Below are 19,593 nucleotides of genomic sequence, written 5' to 3'. Positions count from 1 at the left end.
CTGGCCTTGAAACCTCAATAGGGGAGAGAGGAAAAGGGAGGGAAGGTCCAGACATATAAATTTAAGGGCGAAGATATTAGGTATTAACCACACCGTGAACAGGAATAAGAATAGTCCACCTGATTGAAAGAGGTGATCTGAGCATTCTATCTCTTTCTTTTTTCTATTTTTTTTTTTTCTCCCTTTTCCAGCCTTTTACATAAACAAGATATTTAATGTGTGTACTTGACTTTTATATCACCTGTGTTTTATATTGAGAGTAAGTCACATATAAGGAATGATGTCGGTTCCTGGAAAATTTTTTAAATGATTGAATGTGTATAAGAAAAAATAAAATAAAGAATGAAATTTAAAAAGAAAAGATTCCCAGACCCTTCAAAGGACTCCCAACCTTCACTTAGCTACAGCTCTGGCTCTGCCTTGCAGGGACCCAAACATTATCCATATGGGCCTGAACTCCAATTCCCAGTATCCCCGATCCAGGTATAACAATCTTTACTTGTAAATTCCCAGAAATCGCCCTTGGACCGCGAGAACTTCCTTGTAGCTTCAACAGTCATATGAAACATTCCATCCTCAATAGGTGTGAATTGTTCAATCGTATCATAAGCTCAAGCCCCCCACCTTGTACATGCAGGAAACCATGCCCAGACCTGGTCCGGGTTGGTGAACAATTCCCGTCTAGCCGCCCCTGCCATTCCTACTTTCTCTTGTGCCATCAGATCCTCGTGATTGGCCACGATACAGGATGCTGGGACAGCTTCACCACCACACATGAACCTCTTGAATTACCTTATAAGCTATAGATACCCAACCGACAAGAGGCAGAGCCATAAAAACAAATAAAAATTCTACCCTCTAAAGACATCTCATTAAATTCTATTGCCAAGTGTCTGTCCGGAGTCTTCACTAGTTTGTCAATAATCCTCATACCAATCATAACGTCATAAATAGCATGTACCGCTGTCATCGCTGGGCACTAAAGCTCGGTGGAGACTCAGAACAGACCCCGCAATCCGTCCCGTTCAATTTCTTAATTAGTCATAAAATAGACTTTAAATAATAACTTGGGATGCTTTTCATCGTTACCTCTGCTAAAATTTACTAAACAAACAAATACAAAATAAACGAAGATACTACTAATTTCTTTGATGTGGAGGAGCCGCTTCTTGCAGTGGCTGGCGTGGTCTCATCCATCAAGTTTCTTTACAAACGACCCAGTCACCTGGTTGGGAAAAATGAAAACCAATTACCGTGTCAGGGTTCAGGAGAGACTCCTGAACCCTTTTGAAGTTCATGTTACAGTGATCGCACTCACCCCATCACCTGAGAATCGACGTGACAGCTGATGAGGTGGGTACGACCCTGGTTTCGGTTGACCTCCAAACAAACCTTATGACAATAACCCCGACCTCGGGACTGTGTTCACTGCGCAATCTGTGCGTGTCTCCCCGTCGCCTGTAATACCTTACCATCTCCTGTAATACCTGGAACCATTGGCAGGTTCTTAGCATCTAAGATGGGAACCTACTTTGCTAGACTGCTGCTTGCCGATTCAAATTCCATCAAAGAAAGACAGTCTTGGCACAAACTTGATTAGAATTAGAAAGATTAGTGTTATTAGTTCGAAAAACTGTCACTTTTACATTTATTTATCCCCCCCTTCTTCCTCATTAAAGACTGGAGGAAGAAGAAACAATGAAATAGCCTATGATCCTTTAAACCTTCTTAGACTCATATTTATCCATGTGTACAGCTGTCTACATACACCTGCTCTCTATGTACAGAAACTTCCAGAAGCTTCTTGGACCTGAAAAATACTTATAAGCAGAAATCATTACTTCATCCCTCATATTTATCCTGCAGAGAATGGCAAACAAAAATGACATTCCTGTAAATTTTCAATGACATTCTTTCAAAACCGATTCAAACAAAACCCTCTATAACCCTTACTTTCCCCGTTTCTATAAAAATACTACAGCCGCGACGCATCGGAGGATCGCCGCGGTAAATTCGAACATATTCACGTTACTACATACAAACATTCATATACAAATGTGGGGGAGATATTCATAGTATCCAAAACAAAAATGAAAAAAAAACAAAAACCAGCCGGAAATCTGCCTTCACTTTCAGCAATAGACGAAAATACAATGGGAAAATATGAGAACAGCGTGAGAGCCTTGCATAGACAGCTATACAACGTTCTCCTTTGAGGGTCACCAAAGCGTGTACCACACCTCCATCCACACGCATCATTACAGATTTCTGAAACCGCAGCGAAACCACATCCACTCCAGAGGGATACCCAAATAGTATCCTTGGCAATCTTTTAAAGGGGTCTAAAGGCCTTTGCCCCCAAAACTAGGCTTTGTGCACCGTGTAACCGTCTGACTGTGGGAAGCCTTCCTTCCCACGCGATTCGAATCGACTTATCGTCTTACTTCCCGCGTCCGAGAGAAACCGTTGCACCCATTTCGGGGATCACCGCCCGGTGCCTTCTTCTACGGTGGATTGACGGACTACAACCACTATCTGGTCCAGTCCCTCAACTAGAAAACCCTAACCGAGGCATCATCTCTATGGCTTGTTGTCCCAACACACCTGGCACAGAACTAGACTAACTATGCCAAATGATTCGTCAACAACCACAGATCAACCCCCAAATTAGGCCTCTACCCCTCACAGTGTATGCATCCCATACACTGCGTCGCCAGACTAAACCACACGGAACACTTACGCCCAGTTATCACCTGCAGAATAATGTGGCTTCTCTCTGCATCTAGAGATTACAACAGTAATGGTGAAGCCCTCCTGTTTGCTCCAAAATACCCAAAACTGTATTTACAGTATAACACTTCACAAAAATGACTGAAATTAAACTTTAAAACACTCTTTTAAACGCCAAAATATTTTCTGTTGTCCTTTCAGGACACAAGTCTCATTGTTAATCTTTCGGAAGACTTCAAAAACTCCTCCCACTGACTTCCTGCTTATGTATAAATGCTGAAAAAGGACTTTCTGCTGTATGCTCAGCTCATAAAACCCAATTCTGGTTTATTTACATAATGACAGGAAGAGGGAGGGGAGGGGAAGTCTATCTTCATCAAGAAAAAACTCCATGGACCACAAATATCCCCTGGAAGTATTATCCAATAGTAAACAAAGCCAGAACTGACTCTCTTCTGCCTCTCTCCTTTTAAAACAAAATTCTTTTGGTTCAGGAAAGGTAAAACAATCTCCTCCCATCTGCAGAATAGGAGTTGACCCTACGATCTTCAAAAACAAAACGCACATCGCTGTGCACAAAAATGCATTCAAAGCCAGTTCCACAATCCATCAAAATTCAGTGCATGCAAAGCAGTCTTTTCACCAAAAAACGAAATTCTTACACAAAAGCCTCCACTCTTATACTGCAAAGTCAGCCGGTAGGTTAGTCAGGTCTTTTATATAAATTAGCCCTAGCACGCAAGCACAATTCAAAAGATAGCGCTTAAACTGTATCTCAAAAATGGCCAGCAACAATGGCGCCATTTACGCTTGAACTGCGCCTCGCACCTGTCTGCCAAAGGACAGACCATACTACACAAAGGAAAACAAAAATCTGCCCCAAAGGCTGCGAAATTCCACTGCGGTCACATGGTATCACACCCAAAAGATGACCCAGGATGACCCACAGACCAAACAGACTGCACCTCACAAAATGGCCGCCAAACAACCATCGCAGCAAACAAAATGGCTGCCAGATGCAGTTTTCAAAAACCTGCCTAGAATCTCTCCACAAAGACAACACATGGAACATCAAATATGAACATTAAAAACATTTTCTAAAAACAATGTGGGGAAAAAAATTGCGCTAGTTAGAGAAATTAAGACCATGTAGCAGCCAGCACACAAACAAACAAAGTCAAGTATAAACAGAAAACAATAAGTGCAGCGCTAAAGTTGATATTGAGTGGAAAAATGTTGCCAAAATCACATATCATTGGAAGTGAGAACAACAGAGGACTGTGAGGAATGTGAATGGGAATTCACTCAGCATGGGGGCAATGCTTGTAATGAGTCCATGTGTGTATAACCTAACAGGTGAATGGAAACACCGACCAGGTGCAATGAACAATGAAAAGTTCAATGAACAAATGGAAACAGTTCATAGGTATGCTTCCCAGTGGAAGGATAAAACACTTCAAACGTAATGCTGGTTCAGATAAAGAAAGTAGCAGTCATGGCTTGTCTGTAGCAATCTTCAGAAAATCATATAAAGAGGGTGGATACTCTTACCAGCTAAGGTGGACTTGCATATTAGTACTAACATCAAGTCGGATACAGCATGATGGTCACAGCGGACCCTGGGCTCTGTGCGGATGGATCTGTGGGATTGTCTCTCCAACTGGAACGATGGAACCGATCTTTTCAGATACCTCTCTCAGGAACAGAAACCCAAATGGACAGGGCCGATGACTCATGGATCAACACAGCATGTGTGGAAAGGAAAAAAATGCTCCAATGGTGCAGGTCAAAAAAACCTGTGAAGGCTTTATTTGTAAAAAAATTAAACAATAAAATCATGTGAATAGTTATAAAAGGCAGTATGGGGTACTAAGCATGTTACCCGACGCGTTTCGGCTCTAAGCCATCAACAGGGGCATGTATCTGTACCCCCACACTGCTAAATTTATATGTACCAAACAATCCAAAGCTCCTCCCCAGGGAGGGAGGAGACAGGAAGTTAAACAATCATGGTAATGCATGGCATAAGCTGATGCGTATTTTACATATGCAAAACATGTCATACAAGTATACATCATAAAACCATTAAATAAAAATGCACATATGTAGCACAAAAATATAAAAAATAACTTGCAGAGGGTAAAATTTGACTTATACCAACTATTTGTGTAGCAAACCGTTTATCACAGTATATGTTAAAACATGTCAATGCTGAGTGTCCAACTGGAAGCTGCAATCCGCCGCCAGCCATAACACATCACCCCTTCTGGAAGAAGCACACACTCTCCAGCACCAACATGTATAAAAAAACGCACAGAAGCCCAGAACTTGAGCTAACACAATACACAGCTCCTGGAAATCAATCCGGAGCGTGTATCAGTGTACAGGGGACACCCTACGTGATTGGAGGACAACGGAGAAGGCTAGGGGGCGGGGCCGGTGACGCGAACTGATAAACATCCAATCGCTGTCATCAGCCACAGCCGCGCCCCCAGGTCAGGTCCGTATACTGAAGACTAATGGAGGGGGAGGGCCCCAAATCGCAACCTATTAACAGAGAGGATCGTCGATGACTGACAAGCATCAGCGATCCGACGTGAGGTGCAGAGAACGGGCGCGGTGACGACGAATCGCCAGCACGGCCGCCCACTGAACTACCGCCGACACCACGTGCGCTCGTCATGTGACATAAACACCATCAGTCTAGGGAAATGAACAAAAGCTCCGGACGTACAGCGAATTACGTGATAACGTCATAATCGGAGAGCCAATCGAATGGGTGTATCAACAGCCGAGGGCTAATAGAGACAATTCAGCCCTGGGGGACACTCGAAGGGTAGGATGGCAAAACATTGATGCAAGAAACAAAAAATAAAAAATAGTTTGAAAATAATCTGTGTCAGTAGACATCCAAATAAACACAGTGAGAGTGCCTTGATGGAATCATATTTGATGGTGAAACTTTATATTAGATATTCGGTGCACATCAGAATAGGACATGGATGTCACAACAGCCCAATGAATGGACGCACGTCAAAAATAATTTGTGTCAGTGGGCATCCAAATAAAAACAATGAAAGTGCCTAGATGGACTACATGTTTAATGGTGAAACTTAATATTAGATATTCAGTGCACACCAGAATTAGACATGGACGTCACAAAGGCCCAATAGAGGGACGCATGTCGAAACCGGGGGGCACTGAAATCTGTGGCTTTTGAGATAACCTTTACAAAAAAAGGAGAAACGGAGGAGAAACATGACACTTAGGAGCTCACGCCCGGTTGATGAAACAGTTGACATCCCAGTCAACGTTCATGCCGTGGGGCGTGTAGCTCCTAAGTTCATGTATCCAAAAGGTCTCTAAGCGGGAGACCCCCCTCACACAGGAGTCACCCCGCCAATGAGGCACAAATTTATCGATAACTTGGAAAGAGGTACCCCTAGGATCTTTCGCATGGCATTCCAAGTAGTGTCTGGAGACTGTGTGCTTGGGGCGGCCCTTCCTAATCTTACCCAAATGCTCATTCACTCGAATGGCAAAGTTGCGAATGGTTCGGCCCACGTATTGCAACTTGCAGGGACATGTAATCAGGTACACTATATAGCTAGTGAAACATGTAGTAAAATGCTTCATCTGATACGTGCGGTTGGTTACAGTGGAAACAAAAGTATCCGTCCTCCGTCGGCCCAAAACATTGACAATGCATGGGTTGCACTTCCGACAGGGATGGTAACCTTTAGTTTCTGGAAAAAATACAACTTTTTTTGGTGGATCTATGACATTGGGTGCAATTTCACTTTGTACGGATTTTGCTCCCCTGAAAATTACACCTGCCCTTTCAGGTAAGGAGGGTCCTAGAATCTTGTCACTACGGAGGACCTTCCAGTGTCTATTGAGTATTTTCTTTATGTCATTATGTTGTACAGAAAAATCAGTGAAGAAGGACCATTTAAACCTATCGTCCCTATCTTTCTTGGGTTTGTCCATAAGCAAAGAAGACCTTTCAAGGTTAGAAACAGTGTTAATAGCCTCGTCCAAATCATGAGTTCTGTATCCTTTATCCAAGAATCTCTTTTTTAAAATCTGGCACTGAGAATCAAAATCTTCCCTCCTGGTACAATTTCTCTTCATACGAAGGAATTGACCCTGAGGGACAGATCGCAGCCATTGATGGTAATGGCAGCTATCGACCGGAATATAGCCATTCCGGTCGGTTGGCTTAAAGTAAGTCTTAAACTCGAAGTGACCATCGATTGCCAAGATCTCTAGATCTAAAAAGTGGATCGAGGTGGAACTGGCTTCGTATGACAAAACGATACCACGATCGTTGTCATTAAGGAAGGACATGAAGGAGTCAAGAGACTCCCTCGTGCCCTTCCAAAGGAGGAGGATGTCGTCGATATAACGCGCCCAGAGAACCAGTTCGGGTCTACGTGGGGTATCGACGACATCCTCCTCCCACTGGGCCATGAAAAGATTGGCGAGGCTGGGGGCCACGCCTTTGACTTGGGAAAAAAACTGCCCCTGAAACCAGAAGTAGTTGTGCTTTGTGGCGAAGTTCAGTAACTCCATAACAAAGTTCCTCTGAATCACAGAAAGGGAAGAGTTACGTGTAAGGAACAGTTCCACCGCGGCCAGGCCCAATTGATGGGAAATACATGTATATAAGGCGGAAACGTCAGCCGTCACCAACAATATTTCACCCTCATAATGGACAGACTCAAGTAATTTAATAGTGTCCTTAGTATCCCTCAGATATGAGGGAACCGATTTTACAAGAGGCTGAAGATAGAAATCTATATACCTGCCGATACGCAATGTCACTGAGTCAATCCCGCTGACGATGGGTCGCCCAGGGGGATTGACAACGTCCTTATGGACCTTCGGCAGGTAATAGATGACCGGAATACGCGGTGCCAAAAGGACTAGGTATTCCGCTTCCTTTTTGTTTAGGATGTTGAGGGCTGAACCTTCTTTAATTAAGGCTGTTAAGGCCTTTTTGTATTTGGAGGTGGGATCTCCAGGGAGGATGATATATGTGGTGTTGTCACCCAGCAATCTATTCATCTCCTGGAGGTACGCTTCTTTATCCAATATCACCATTCCCCCGCCTTTGTCGGCTGGGCGAATGATGATATTTTTCTTGGCACAGAGGGTCTGTAGACCCGCTTGTATAGTAGGATCTTGATGGATTCTCTTTTTGGGTAGCTTGTCTAAATCGTTCAAAACCAAACTGCGGAACACGTTGACAGAGTGGGCTGTGTTAGCCGCAGGGTTGAATAAAGAGGGATTGGATAAGCCAGAGTGTATGGTCGCTACATTCAAGGTAGAGTTAGAAGTGACAGAGTGTGTGGTCACTGCATGTGAGGTAGAGTTGAATATGACGGGGGGGGGAATGGCTGACGACGTCAAAGTTCCACCCTGTTGGGTGGACATAGATTGGGATAAAAAGTGTCTCTGTATATTCAATTTACGAATAAATTTTTGCACATCGATGAAAGTGGAAAAACCATTGAGCTTCCTGGGAGGAACAAATTTCAGACCCTTGTCAAGGACAGTTTGTTCATCTTCAGAAAGGGTAACTGAACTGAGGTTAAATAGACCTATGCCTCTGAGATTTTTCTTTTTTTGGCGCTGAACACGCCAGCCACCTCTGATACCTCGTTTGGTCTTTGGCTGCGAGGTATGTAATAAGTGGGAGGGTGGAAGCCCTGTGGTCTGGGAAAACCCGGTTCCTCATACCACCCATCATGAGAACCTCTAGGGTGGTCTTCGCCATCCCCATAGTAGTGAGGGTATGGGCGGAAGTCATAATGGGCTTCATATGTCTCTCCCATGCGTGGAGCATTAGAATATGAAGTCCTCACTGGGGTGTGATAGGTGGATCCCCTTCTAATTGGACCGTTCTCCTGTGTCCACCTAGAAGGGCCCACATCATATTCTCCAGTACCCCATACTGCCTTTTATAACTATTCACGTGATTTTATTGTTTAATTTTTTTACAAATAAAGCCTTCACAGGTTTTTTTGACCTGCACCATTGGAGCATTTTTTTCCTTTCCACACATGCTGTGTTGATCCATGAGTCATCGGCCCTGTCCATTTGGGTTTCTGTTCCTGAGAGAGGTATCTGAAAAGATCGGTTCCATCGTTCCAGTTGGAGAGACAATCCCACAGATCCATCCGCACAGAGCCCAGGGTCCGCTGTGACCATCATGCTGTATCCGACTTGATGTTAGTACTAATATGCAAGTCCACCTTAGCTGGTAAGAGTATCCACCCTCTTTATATGATTTTCTGAAGATTGCTACAGACAAGCCATGACTGCTACTTTCTTTATCTGAACCAGCATTACGTTTGAAGTGTTTTATCCTTCCACTGGGAAGCATACCTATGAACTGTTTCCATTTGTTCATTGAACTTTTCATTGTTCATTGCACCTGGTCGGTGTTTCCATTCACCTGTTAGGTTATACACACATGGACTCATTACAAGCATTGCCCCCATGCTGAGTGAATTCCCATTCACATTCCTCACAGTCCTCTGTTGTTCTCACTTCCAATGATATGTGATTTTGGCAACATTTTTCCACTCAATATCAACTTTAGCGCTGCACTTATTATTTTCTAAAAACAACCAACCAACAAGGCACACACTTTAGGCTCCTTCAAATCGGACCTTTTTATGGTGGGAACCCCTCACAATGAGCACAGGGATGGTGGGAACCCCTCACAATGAGCCCAGGGATTCAACACTAGTCACCCCTCCCTCCCAGAGCCGCATTTGAGGCTGCTTCAAATCGGACCTTTTGCCAACACAGCACATTCAAAAAATTTCAGATACATGCGCAACATTAAAACAAAAACACTTTTCTCAAAGTTCATGTACACACTGTGGCATCACCTTTTATAACAAGCCATTTAAGAAATTCACAGTGAGGTCACATCATTTAAAATGCCTGCTATTGTTTACAGAGGGTTACCAACTTTGACTCAGTGATGGGACAGCCATGCTGGTTGCCCATCCCCCCCCGAGCCTCATGGCACACCAAACAAATCACCCCTCCCCCACTAAAGCACATGTTTCCTTCATCAGCCAAACAATTCAATCACAGTTCAGCCACACTTATGCGGACATGTCTTTTGGTCCCATACAAAGGTAAAAATCACAATTTATTAATTTCTATTCCTCACATAGATCATGAACATATTACACATGACTTTTGCTCTAAAAATTGTACACTCAAGAAACACAGAGATGCAACACTGTCCGCCGCATGGTGGCCCAAACAAACTGCCCTTCCCCCGACCCTCATGGCCAGAGAAGCCATCTTTAAAAGCCATGCTGCTCAAACAAATCGCCCTTCCCCCACCAAAGCACATGGCATAATGCTGCTGTCTTACACAATAGCTTTTCCAAACAGCTTTACTGTATACCATGGGCACATAACTTCAATCTGTTCAATCATACAGCATCCAGGCATACACACATAATTCATACATACATACATGTACAATCAAATCCACTCGATTTCACAAACACACGCAATCATACACATATCCAATCCTAAATACACACACACACACACACATCCAAATCAAACTTTTAGTCCATGACAAAATCATACATGCACATACGTCCAATCCACAGTCACAAACACACACACACACACACAATCAGAAGCACACAATCGCACACACACGCGTACAATCGGACACACACATACAATCGATTATTTCAAAAAGACAAGAAATTTGATCTTTTCGCAGAGCAGAGTCCCCCCACGCATCGGAACATAACCGATACCCAAAGGGGCCCAGTCTGCTCCTACCTTGGCCCGCCAATTAACTGTCGTAGAAATTCTGGCTGTTTGCAAAGCAGACAGACAGATATTCTGTGTCTCATTCATCTTAATGAAATAATCCATAATTAAGCTAAATAGATTCACTCACCATCCATACAAAAAGACACCATCACCCTTCAGCTTGTTCTCAAGTCACCGTCCCAGTCATCACTGGTCTGCCGACGCCCTCACAGGCAGTTTTATTAAAGACTCAGTAGGAAGTGAGGTCACAACATGTGACCGCCTCCATAGGAAGTGAGCTCACAGGGTGTCAGCTCCACCCAGAAGATGCCCATATACGGAAGCCCTTCCAACAGGGATTTCATACAGTAATATAACAATAACAATATAATACAACAACACCGCAATACAATACAACGCATAGAAATACATACAATGCTGCTAAAGGCTTATGGGCGTGGCAGGGAGTGCCCCCCCTGCCTCTAACCGATCATAAGCTCTCATATTAATCGCCTGATAGAATTCTGAAACTGCGCCATTCCATAGAATAATGCATATCCAGATTATACCCTTATTAAGGTGGAAAGGAAGCTATCTACAGGCGTACGCCACGAATCGCAAGCCCTGCTGATCAGACAAGACCCAGATAAGAGCGCACATCTGTCCATAACCACTCGTGTGCTCGCGAAGTGAGCGCATCCCCTCCCCAACGATCGTCTGTGCTAAATGCACAGAGGGCCCCTTGTGGGGGCGGACATATGCCCACGCCGCAAACATCACATTCCAACCTCAAGACATTTTCTACTACCAGACGAGATTCAACCAGCCTCAGACTGCCCCAGTCAGTTCTATTTAGAGCGTGTTGTGGCAGTACTAAGACTGGGTGCCATTATGACAATACATATTAAATACATCTTCAAATTTCCACCACAGTGTGTAAAAATGTACTTCAGAATTTGGTTACACACTGTTCTTTACTTTTTTCTGCATGCCATATTTGAGTGATAGCATTGTTTTTATCTTGTTGATTTAGTCTCAGAATACTTGCCGAACATTTTATGAAATAGTATTTGCAGAGTGTGCTGCAGTTGGAACAGGCTTATCAGCTGTGTGAATGATAAAACCAATGACAATCTTTAAGCAATTTAACAATCACACTTCTCTTGCTTCTCTATTGATTACTCAATAATTACTTAATAATTCTTAGAAGCTCTTTCCTATGGTGTCGGTTTTATTATTATATTGCAAGGTTTGGAACATAATTAACCATTAGAGGGAAAAATATAGCTCTATCTCTACTTGTGGATATTCTTTAACATTGTTGGCAAGCACCAAGAGCATTAATTAAAACATAATGGCCGGGATTCACGTAGCTCGGCGTATCTTTGAGCGGGCGTAGCGCATCTCATATGTGCTACGCCGACGTAACATAGAGAGGCAAGGCCAGTATTCAAAAAGCACTTGCTCCCTAAGTTACGGCGGCGTAGCGTAAATGGGCCGGCGTAAGCCTGCCTAATTCAAAGTAGGCAGGTAGTGGGCGTGTTGTATTATAATGATTCATGACCCCATGTAAATGAATGGCCGTACGAACGGCGCATGCGTGCGCATGCTCAGAATCACGTTGCATATACTCCCTAAGATACGACGGCTCAATGCCTACGACGTGAACGTAACCTACGCCCAGCCCCATTCACGTACGACTTACGTAAACAACGTAAAATATGACTGCTGTTCCGACTTTTCCGACGTCCATACCTTAACATGACTTACCCCTGCCTTATGAGGGGTAAACTTACGCCGGACGTACGCCTTACGTAAATGGCGTAGATTACTGCGACGGGCGTAAGTACGTTCGTGAATCTACGTATCTTGCTCATTTACATATTTGACACGTAAATCAATGGAAGCGCCCCTTGCGGCGAGTGTAAATATGCGCCCAAGATACGACGGCGTAGGAGACTTACGTCGGTCGGATGGAGCCAGAATTCAGGCGTATCTGGTTTCAAGAATACAGCGCATAGATACGACGACGCATGCATGGGCGTATAAGAAGATACGTTGGCGTAAGTCGTTCGTGAATTCCGGCCGATAACTTACGAATACAAAAAAAGGTTACATTGTCTGTGGAATACCTTTTCTTTTTTACCATCTAAATCCACAGTGAGAATTGAATGTATTCATTATTTTAACCTTTTACTCATATTGAAGGTATTGGACAGAATGGCTCAGGGCCCTTTTTCCTAAGTGAGAAAGGTAAAGTTTTTTCAGATGGAGCTTGCAAAGTTGGTTACTTTGTGACTAGCTAGCATTTGGGGGTTTGCCAATGTTAGCACATTAGTTAAGACACAGCTTTTTATTAGAGCTAAGCCAACATGCCACTGCTGTCCTGTGCTCTACTACAATAGATCATAATGTTGTCAAGAAGAAGCCAAGGAACATCCTCATGGTGTTAGGTATAACATACTTATAATGACCACATTATTGTGGTGGAATAATAATAATGCACTATATTATGTAACAAGGTTATCCAGTTGCACTGGCACATACATTTCTTGTAATATAAACAGGTATTTCAGGTATTTAGAGCTTATCATTCTCCTGGAACCTCTGCATAATCTGCACATTGATAAAGGACCACTGTCACAAAAAACAGTTAGAACTTTTTAAGGTAACTACTGGTATATGCACTTAAAGTAAGCAATTATAGAATTAATGCCACATACACACGATCGGAAATTCCAACAAGAAAACCATGATTTTTTTTCTGACGGACTGTTGACTCAAACTTGTGTTGCATACACACAAATCTTGTCAGAAATTCCAACCGTCAAGAACGCGGTGACGTACAAGACGTACGACGAGTCTAGATCAATGAAGTTCAATAGGTAGTTTGGCTCTTCTGCTTGCTTCTGAGCACACATGTTTTTTTGCACGTCGGAATTGCATACAGACAAGCAGATACAGACAATCCGTCGGAAAAATAGAGAACCTGCTCTTAATCATTTGTTGGTTCCCACAACAGAAGTCCGATGGAGCATACACACAGTCGGAATTTCTGACCTAAAGCTCACACCGGACTTTTCTTGTCGGAATTTCCGATCATGTGTACGCAGCATTAGTATATTCATTTTTTTCCACGTCTTTACTTATATTTGTCAACCCATGTACCTGCAGGCCAAGCTGTTCAGAAAAAGTGACATTGACAGGGTTTGTAACAAACTATTAAACTGCCAGGGTTTGCTTACAAAGGTCAAATTTTTTCACATGGTTTACAATTTCTTGGAAAGAAAAAAATGGTTATGCTAAATTTTAGGCACAATAGACAGTGTTATAGTTATAGTTTTTAACCCCTCTTACCAACATTTCTGCTGAACACCTTGGCCTGCAGGTATATTTGTAAAATAATATGAATAAAGACACACACCATAGAAAAGTGATTTATATACAGTTCTTACATTTAATAACGTAATAATTTACTATTAATGTGTCGAAAAAACATTGTGATACTGGTCCTTTAACCCTTTTACTGCTACTGTCATATGTGACATCTTCCAAGAATAGGCACAGCTTGCTTGGAATACTAGCATACCTCTTGTATACAAGCTCAGAGTTGGTCTCAATTGCCTCCAGTTTCCTAATCTAAGAGCTGCCAGTAATTTCATAAGATCTTGTCACTGCCATTAAATCAGGTTCTTAAAGTGGCAGTAGTGGGAACAGAATTTGCTGCACATGTCGGTAATGTTACAGACACTGGCACAAATGCTTGCCAGATTTAGGGTCAAGTATTTCAGAAGGGAACTACCACCAAAAGTGTTTAAAACTATTTTGAATTGCTAGGAATAATTATTTGCCATTATTCATGACTAAATCCAAATTGATGACTGTAAAGGCTTTAAGGTTTGCCTATGGACAATGTTGGTTACCATAGTGTGTCATCATTAAAAAAGCACACACAATTTGAAGGCTAGTCATGTTTTGTATCAATCAACCTGATCTTTTATATTTTACCAAAACATTGTGTAATTTTGCTTGTGCACTAAAATTACCAGACTGTATTTCTACTGAAAATATGTGTTTGATAAACCATTGCACTAATATTGTATGACATAATAAATTGCAACTCCCACCATTTTATTCTTCAGAGTCCCTGCTTTCTCTGCTTCCAAAAATGTTTGGAAGTTTAATCTAATCTCCATGTCTAAAGTTTGCAGTTTAACATGTGTGCAAAAAATGCAAATACTTTGAACGCATCATGTTTTGTCAGCTTACATTTCACTCAGGCATGTACAGTACATTTTTAAAATCAATCTACATTTTAATTATAACACACAGACTATATTTGTTTTCTAAATCTGCTTTCATTTAGTAAAGGTTAGCTTGAGATGCCAGATATATAGTATATACTTAAAGTAGACATAAAACCCTTAACTGAATGGCATTTAATTTACTAAGGCACTATGTATCAAAAACCATATCTATTTTTTTCCGTTAAAATACTAAGACCTTTTTCATCTTGCGTTGCATCTCGTTGCTGTTGATTCTCTTTAGTCTCTATACAGATACTTCCTGTCCACATGCATGCACTTCAACAATGACATTTCTTAATGTGGATGTCCTTTTTTTAACCACATCATACTACCTTAATTTGTGATGACATGGCCACATGTACTCTCCATCGAAATCTCATGAGACATGCATGAAATTATATTAACATGTTGAACATATATGATACAGTATCTTTGTGATTGGGTTTACATATATTTTAAACTTGTGTACTGTAGATAAAACAGTTGGAAAATAGTCCTAAATACACAGTATAATACATTTGTATGAGAAAGATCAAAATATATCTTAATCTATTTTTTTTATTTTTTTTACTCCATTTAGAACGATTCAATGTGTATCTTATGCCTACACCAAATTTAGACATCTATGGGGAGTGCACAATGCAGATCACACATGAAAATATCTACCTGTGGGATATTCACAACGCAAAAGTCAAGCTGGTAATGTGGCCTCTAAGCTCTTTAAGAAGATATGGCAGGGACTCAACATGGTTTACTTTTGAGTCTGGAAGGTAAGAAGATATTATTATTATTATTTTTTTATATACTAACATGTCAGGGTTCATAGCTTTTTTTTTGATAATTGCTTAAATAAACTAATAATTACTTTATTAATTTATGTATTCTTTAAAACTTGCTTTAATGACAAATGCACATGACAAAACATTATTATATTGAGTAAATATAAAGAAGACCTAGCATCAGATGATCTTATATGTATGCATGCTCTATAATGTACGCTATCTGTACTGCCACGTACACACGATTGGTTCATCCGATGAAAACGGACCAATGGATTTTTTCATCAGATATCCGATGAAGCTGACTTTCATCAGTCTTGCCTGCACACCATCAGTTAAAAATCAGTTTGTGTCAGAACGTGGTGACGTAAAACACTATGACGTGCTGAGAAAAATTAAGTTCAATGCTTCCAAGCATGCGTCGACTTGATTCTGAGCATGCATGGATTTTTAACCGATGGACTTGCCCACCGACGATCGTTTTTTTCGACCGTTTTTTTAACCATCAGATAATTTTAAAACAAGTTCCCAGTTTTTTGACTGATGGATAAAAAACTGATGGGGCCCACACACGATCGGTTTGTCTGATGAAAACGATCCATCAGACCGTTTTCATCAGACGAACCGATCGTGTGTACATGGCATTACAGTTAGGTATTATTATTCAGTGCTCTCATTGACAATACATTCTTCTTGCAACATTACTTATTTGGGTATCAATCAGGCCAGCATCTACATTCTGAAATAAAGAAGTCCATAGCCATTAGTTAAATAAATAATGATTGTTATTCTTTGTTTAAAGCTTTTTTTTTAATTAAGCCTGTTCTTTTGATCTGACCTGTTTTTTAGCAGATTTGGAATCAGCATTCTAGGGAAGCAATTGGGCATGTTAGAAAGTATTGTTTTCTTGAATGTTCTTGAATGTTCTTCAATGTTGTAACTGTCTACAAATGTCTTCCAATCCTTCCTTCATTGCCTTAAGCAAAAACACTCTAATGTCCTGTACACACGATCAGTTCATCTGATGACAATGGTCTGATGGATTTTTTCATCAGATATCCGATGAAGCTGACTTTCATCAGTCGTGCCTACACACCATCGGTTAAAAAACGATCGTGTGAGAACGCGGTGAAGTAAAACACAATGACGTGCTGAAAAAAATGCTTCCGAGCATGTGTCGACTTGATTCTGAGCATGTGTGGATTTTTAACCGATGGACGTACCCACAGACGATAGTTTTTTTAACCATCAGATAATTTTAAAACAAGTTCCTAGTTTTTTGACTGATGGATAAAAAAACGATGGGGCCCACACACGATCGGTTCGTCTGATGAAAACGGTCCATCAGACCGTTTTCATCAGAGGAACTGATCGTGTGTACGCGGCATTAGGGATAGAGTACTCCTGTTTGGAAGATTTTCCAAGAGGGTCAGGTATTTTCCTAATATTTTCAAATATTCTTCTCCCAGGAAAATCTTAAGAGGCCATGCCTAGGCTCTGTCATTTGTCACTCTGTCACTTGTCACTGTGACACAACTTTAAGGCTGCATTCACACCTCCGCGACAAGATACGCCGCGCACGCGGCGTATTTTGCCGCCAGTGTGTAACTTTTTTTTTTTTTTTAACAAAGCCTTCCCATTGCTTTGTATGGCCGAACGCCAATGCCGCCTGAAAAAAAGGATCCGGGACTTTTTTTCAGGCGGCAGGCGTACGGCGTCTATGAGATGTGAACCATCTCATAGACAGCAATGGGAATTCTCCCCTCCAGCGGCACGAGCGTCCGGCGTCGGGCGTTTTAACGCGAAGGTGTGAATGGGCTCTAATTATTATTATTTTTTTTATGCAGACTTGTAAAATTACTGATAGGTTTGCACTTTAGAATGGAAGCTAAGAAAGGATACAAGGGATGCAAAGAAATTCTTGAGGAATTGTATATTATAGATGTCATTTGAACTAGACCCTTAGCATTATTGCCTTTTTACCAAAGTTGTTTTTTGACATGATTTAAATAGCCTAATCTTGTCTAAAAATGTGGCATGTCTATAGATTTTTTGTAAAAGTGGATCATTTCAACCATACATATGCCAGGGATGCAAATAATCTATCTAAACCCAAAAACAAAGCTGTAGCAGTATTGCAGCTTATCAGTTCTAGATGTGTTGGAAATTTTATTTTTACACTTTATTTCCTTTATTTAAACTGGTAATCCTAACATTTACACACTTTCTGGCCTAGGGTGACAACCATACTGAGCAGCATTGTTACCCAAGAAAGGGAGTACGTTAGAACTACATAACACTCTGTTAAGACTGTATACCTCCTCCCTCTCTTCTCTATAACAGGAAAAGGTGATTTGTAGCACATGGAAATAGCAAGGAACAATGCTAACTGATAACAGCCCAGAGGCAGAGAGCACTGGAAGTTATCAGCTGACACAATTTCTAGATTGTTTTTGCATTTGTCGAACAGATAAAATAAACTGCTTTTAATGTTTTATTTAACAGACCAAACTGAGTTTACATACACTTTGGGCCAGATCCACAAAAGAGATACTCCGACTTAACTGCTGTTCAGTCTGTGTGTAACTTTGGAAACGATCCTCAAAAGGCTTTTTCCAAAGTTAGGCAGAAGATCCGGCATGTGTAATTGAATTACACTGCCGAATCTTAGGATGCAGTACCGCATCCGCCGCTGGGGGCATTTCGAGTCGAAATGCCGTTTCTAGTATGCAAATTAGCACTTAAGGCGATCCACAAAGCTTTCCAGCTTCCTTTTTGCGCCGTAAGTGTTATTTTGCAAGTGTAAAATTAGGGCTGGTTCTACAAAGTGTAAACTAGTCACACCTTGTAAAAGCCCATTCCAGCGACGGCATTTGGTATGCTTTCCCGAGGGAGAACTCCACGGCAATTTGTAAAAACAAAACCGGCATGGGTTCCCCCCCAGGAGCATACCAGGCCCTTAGGTCTGGTATGGGTTGTAAGGGGACCCCCCCTACGCCGAAAAATCGACGTAGGGGGTCCCCCTACAATCCATACCAGACCCGTATCCAAAGCACGCTACCGGCCGGCCAGGAAAGGAGTGGGGACGAGCGAGCGCCCCCCCCTCCTGAGCCGTGCCAGGCCGCGTGCCCTCAACATGGGGGGGTTGAGTGCTCTGGGGCAGGGGGGCGCACTACGGGCCCCCCCACCTCAGAGCACCCTGTCCCCATGTTGATGAGGACAGGACCTCTTCCCGACAACCCTTGTCATTGGTTGTCGGGGTCTGCGGGCGGAGGCTTATCGGAATCTGGGAGTCCCCTCAAATAAGGGGGCCCCCAGATACCGGCCCCCCACCCTAAGTGAATGGATATGGGGTACATCGTACCCCTATCCATTCACCTGTAGGCAAAAAGTTAGTTAGTAAACACACAACACAAGGCTTTTTAAAATATTTTATTATTCTGCTCCGGATGCCCCCCCTGTCTTCGTTATTAGCTCAATTAGCAGGGGGGGCTTCTTCTTCCGCTCTCCGGGGGTCTTCCACTCTCCGGGGGTCTTCCGCTCTCCGGGGGTCTTCTCCGCTCTCCGGGGGGGGCTTCTCCGGACTCCGGGGGGCTTCTTCCATCTTCTCCCCTCTTCCGCTGTTGACTCGGCGAACCCCGGTTCTTCTGCAGCTCTCCGGTGCCTTCTTCTTCAGCGCTGGCTGCCTGCTATGTTTGTGTGTTAGCTCGATTTCAAACAGGCAGCCGGCGTCAGGGTCTTCTCTTCCTTTCTTCCGATGTTGCCTCGTCGCCTGTTGTCGCTGTAATGATGGAAGCGCGCCTTGCATCACATTTATATAGGCATCACCGTCCCATCATGCTCCGGCAGGTACCCACGTGGTGGGTGCACGTGGGTAGGCACCCACCACGTGGGTACCTACCGGAGCATGATGGGACGGTGATGCCTATATAAATGTGATGCAAGGCGCGCTTCCATCATTACAGCGACAA

At 42.5% G+C, this 19,593-nt stretch overlaps 1 protein-coding gene across 1 annotated transcript in view; it reads left to right on the top strand.

Moving 5' to 3' along the window:
* Positions 1–19,593, top strand: part of DOK6 (docking protein 6) — a 525,123-nt gene that overhangs the window by 265,533 nt on the left and 239,997 nt on the right. The window contains exon 5 of the mRNA XM_040353904.1: positions 15,424–15,613. Coding sequence (XP_040209838.1) covers positions 15,424–15,613 — 190 coding nt within the window. The remainder of the gene's footprint in view (positions 1–15,423; positions 15,614–19,593) is intronic.

This window comes from Rana temporaria, chromosome 5, assembly GCF_905171775.1.
Source record: "Rana temporaria chromosome 5, aRanTem1.1, whole genome shotgun sequence".
Classification (NCBI taxonomy): domain Eukaryota; kingdom Metazoa; phylum Chordata; class Amphibia; order Anura; family Ranidae; genus Rana; species Rana temporaria.
Note: the sequence above shows the minus strand (reverse complement) of the source record. Positions and strands in the feature narration are given on the sequence as shown.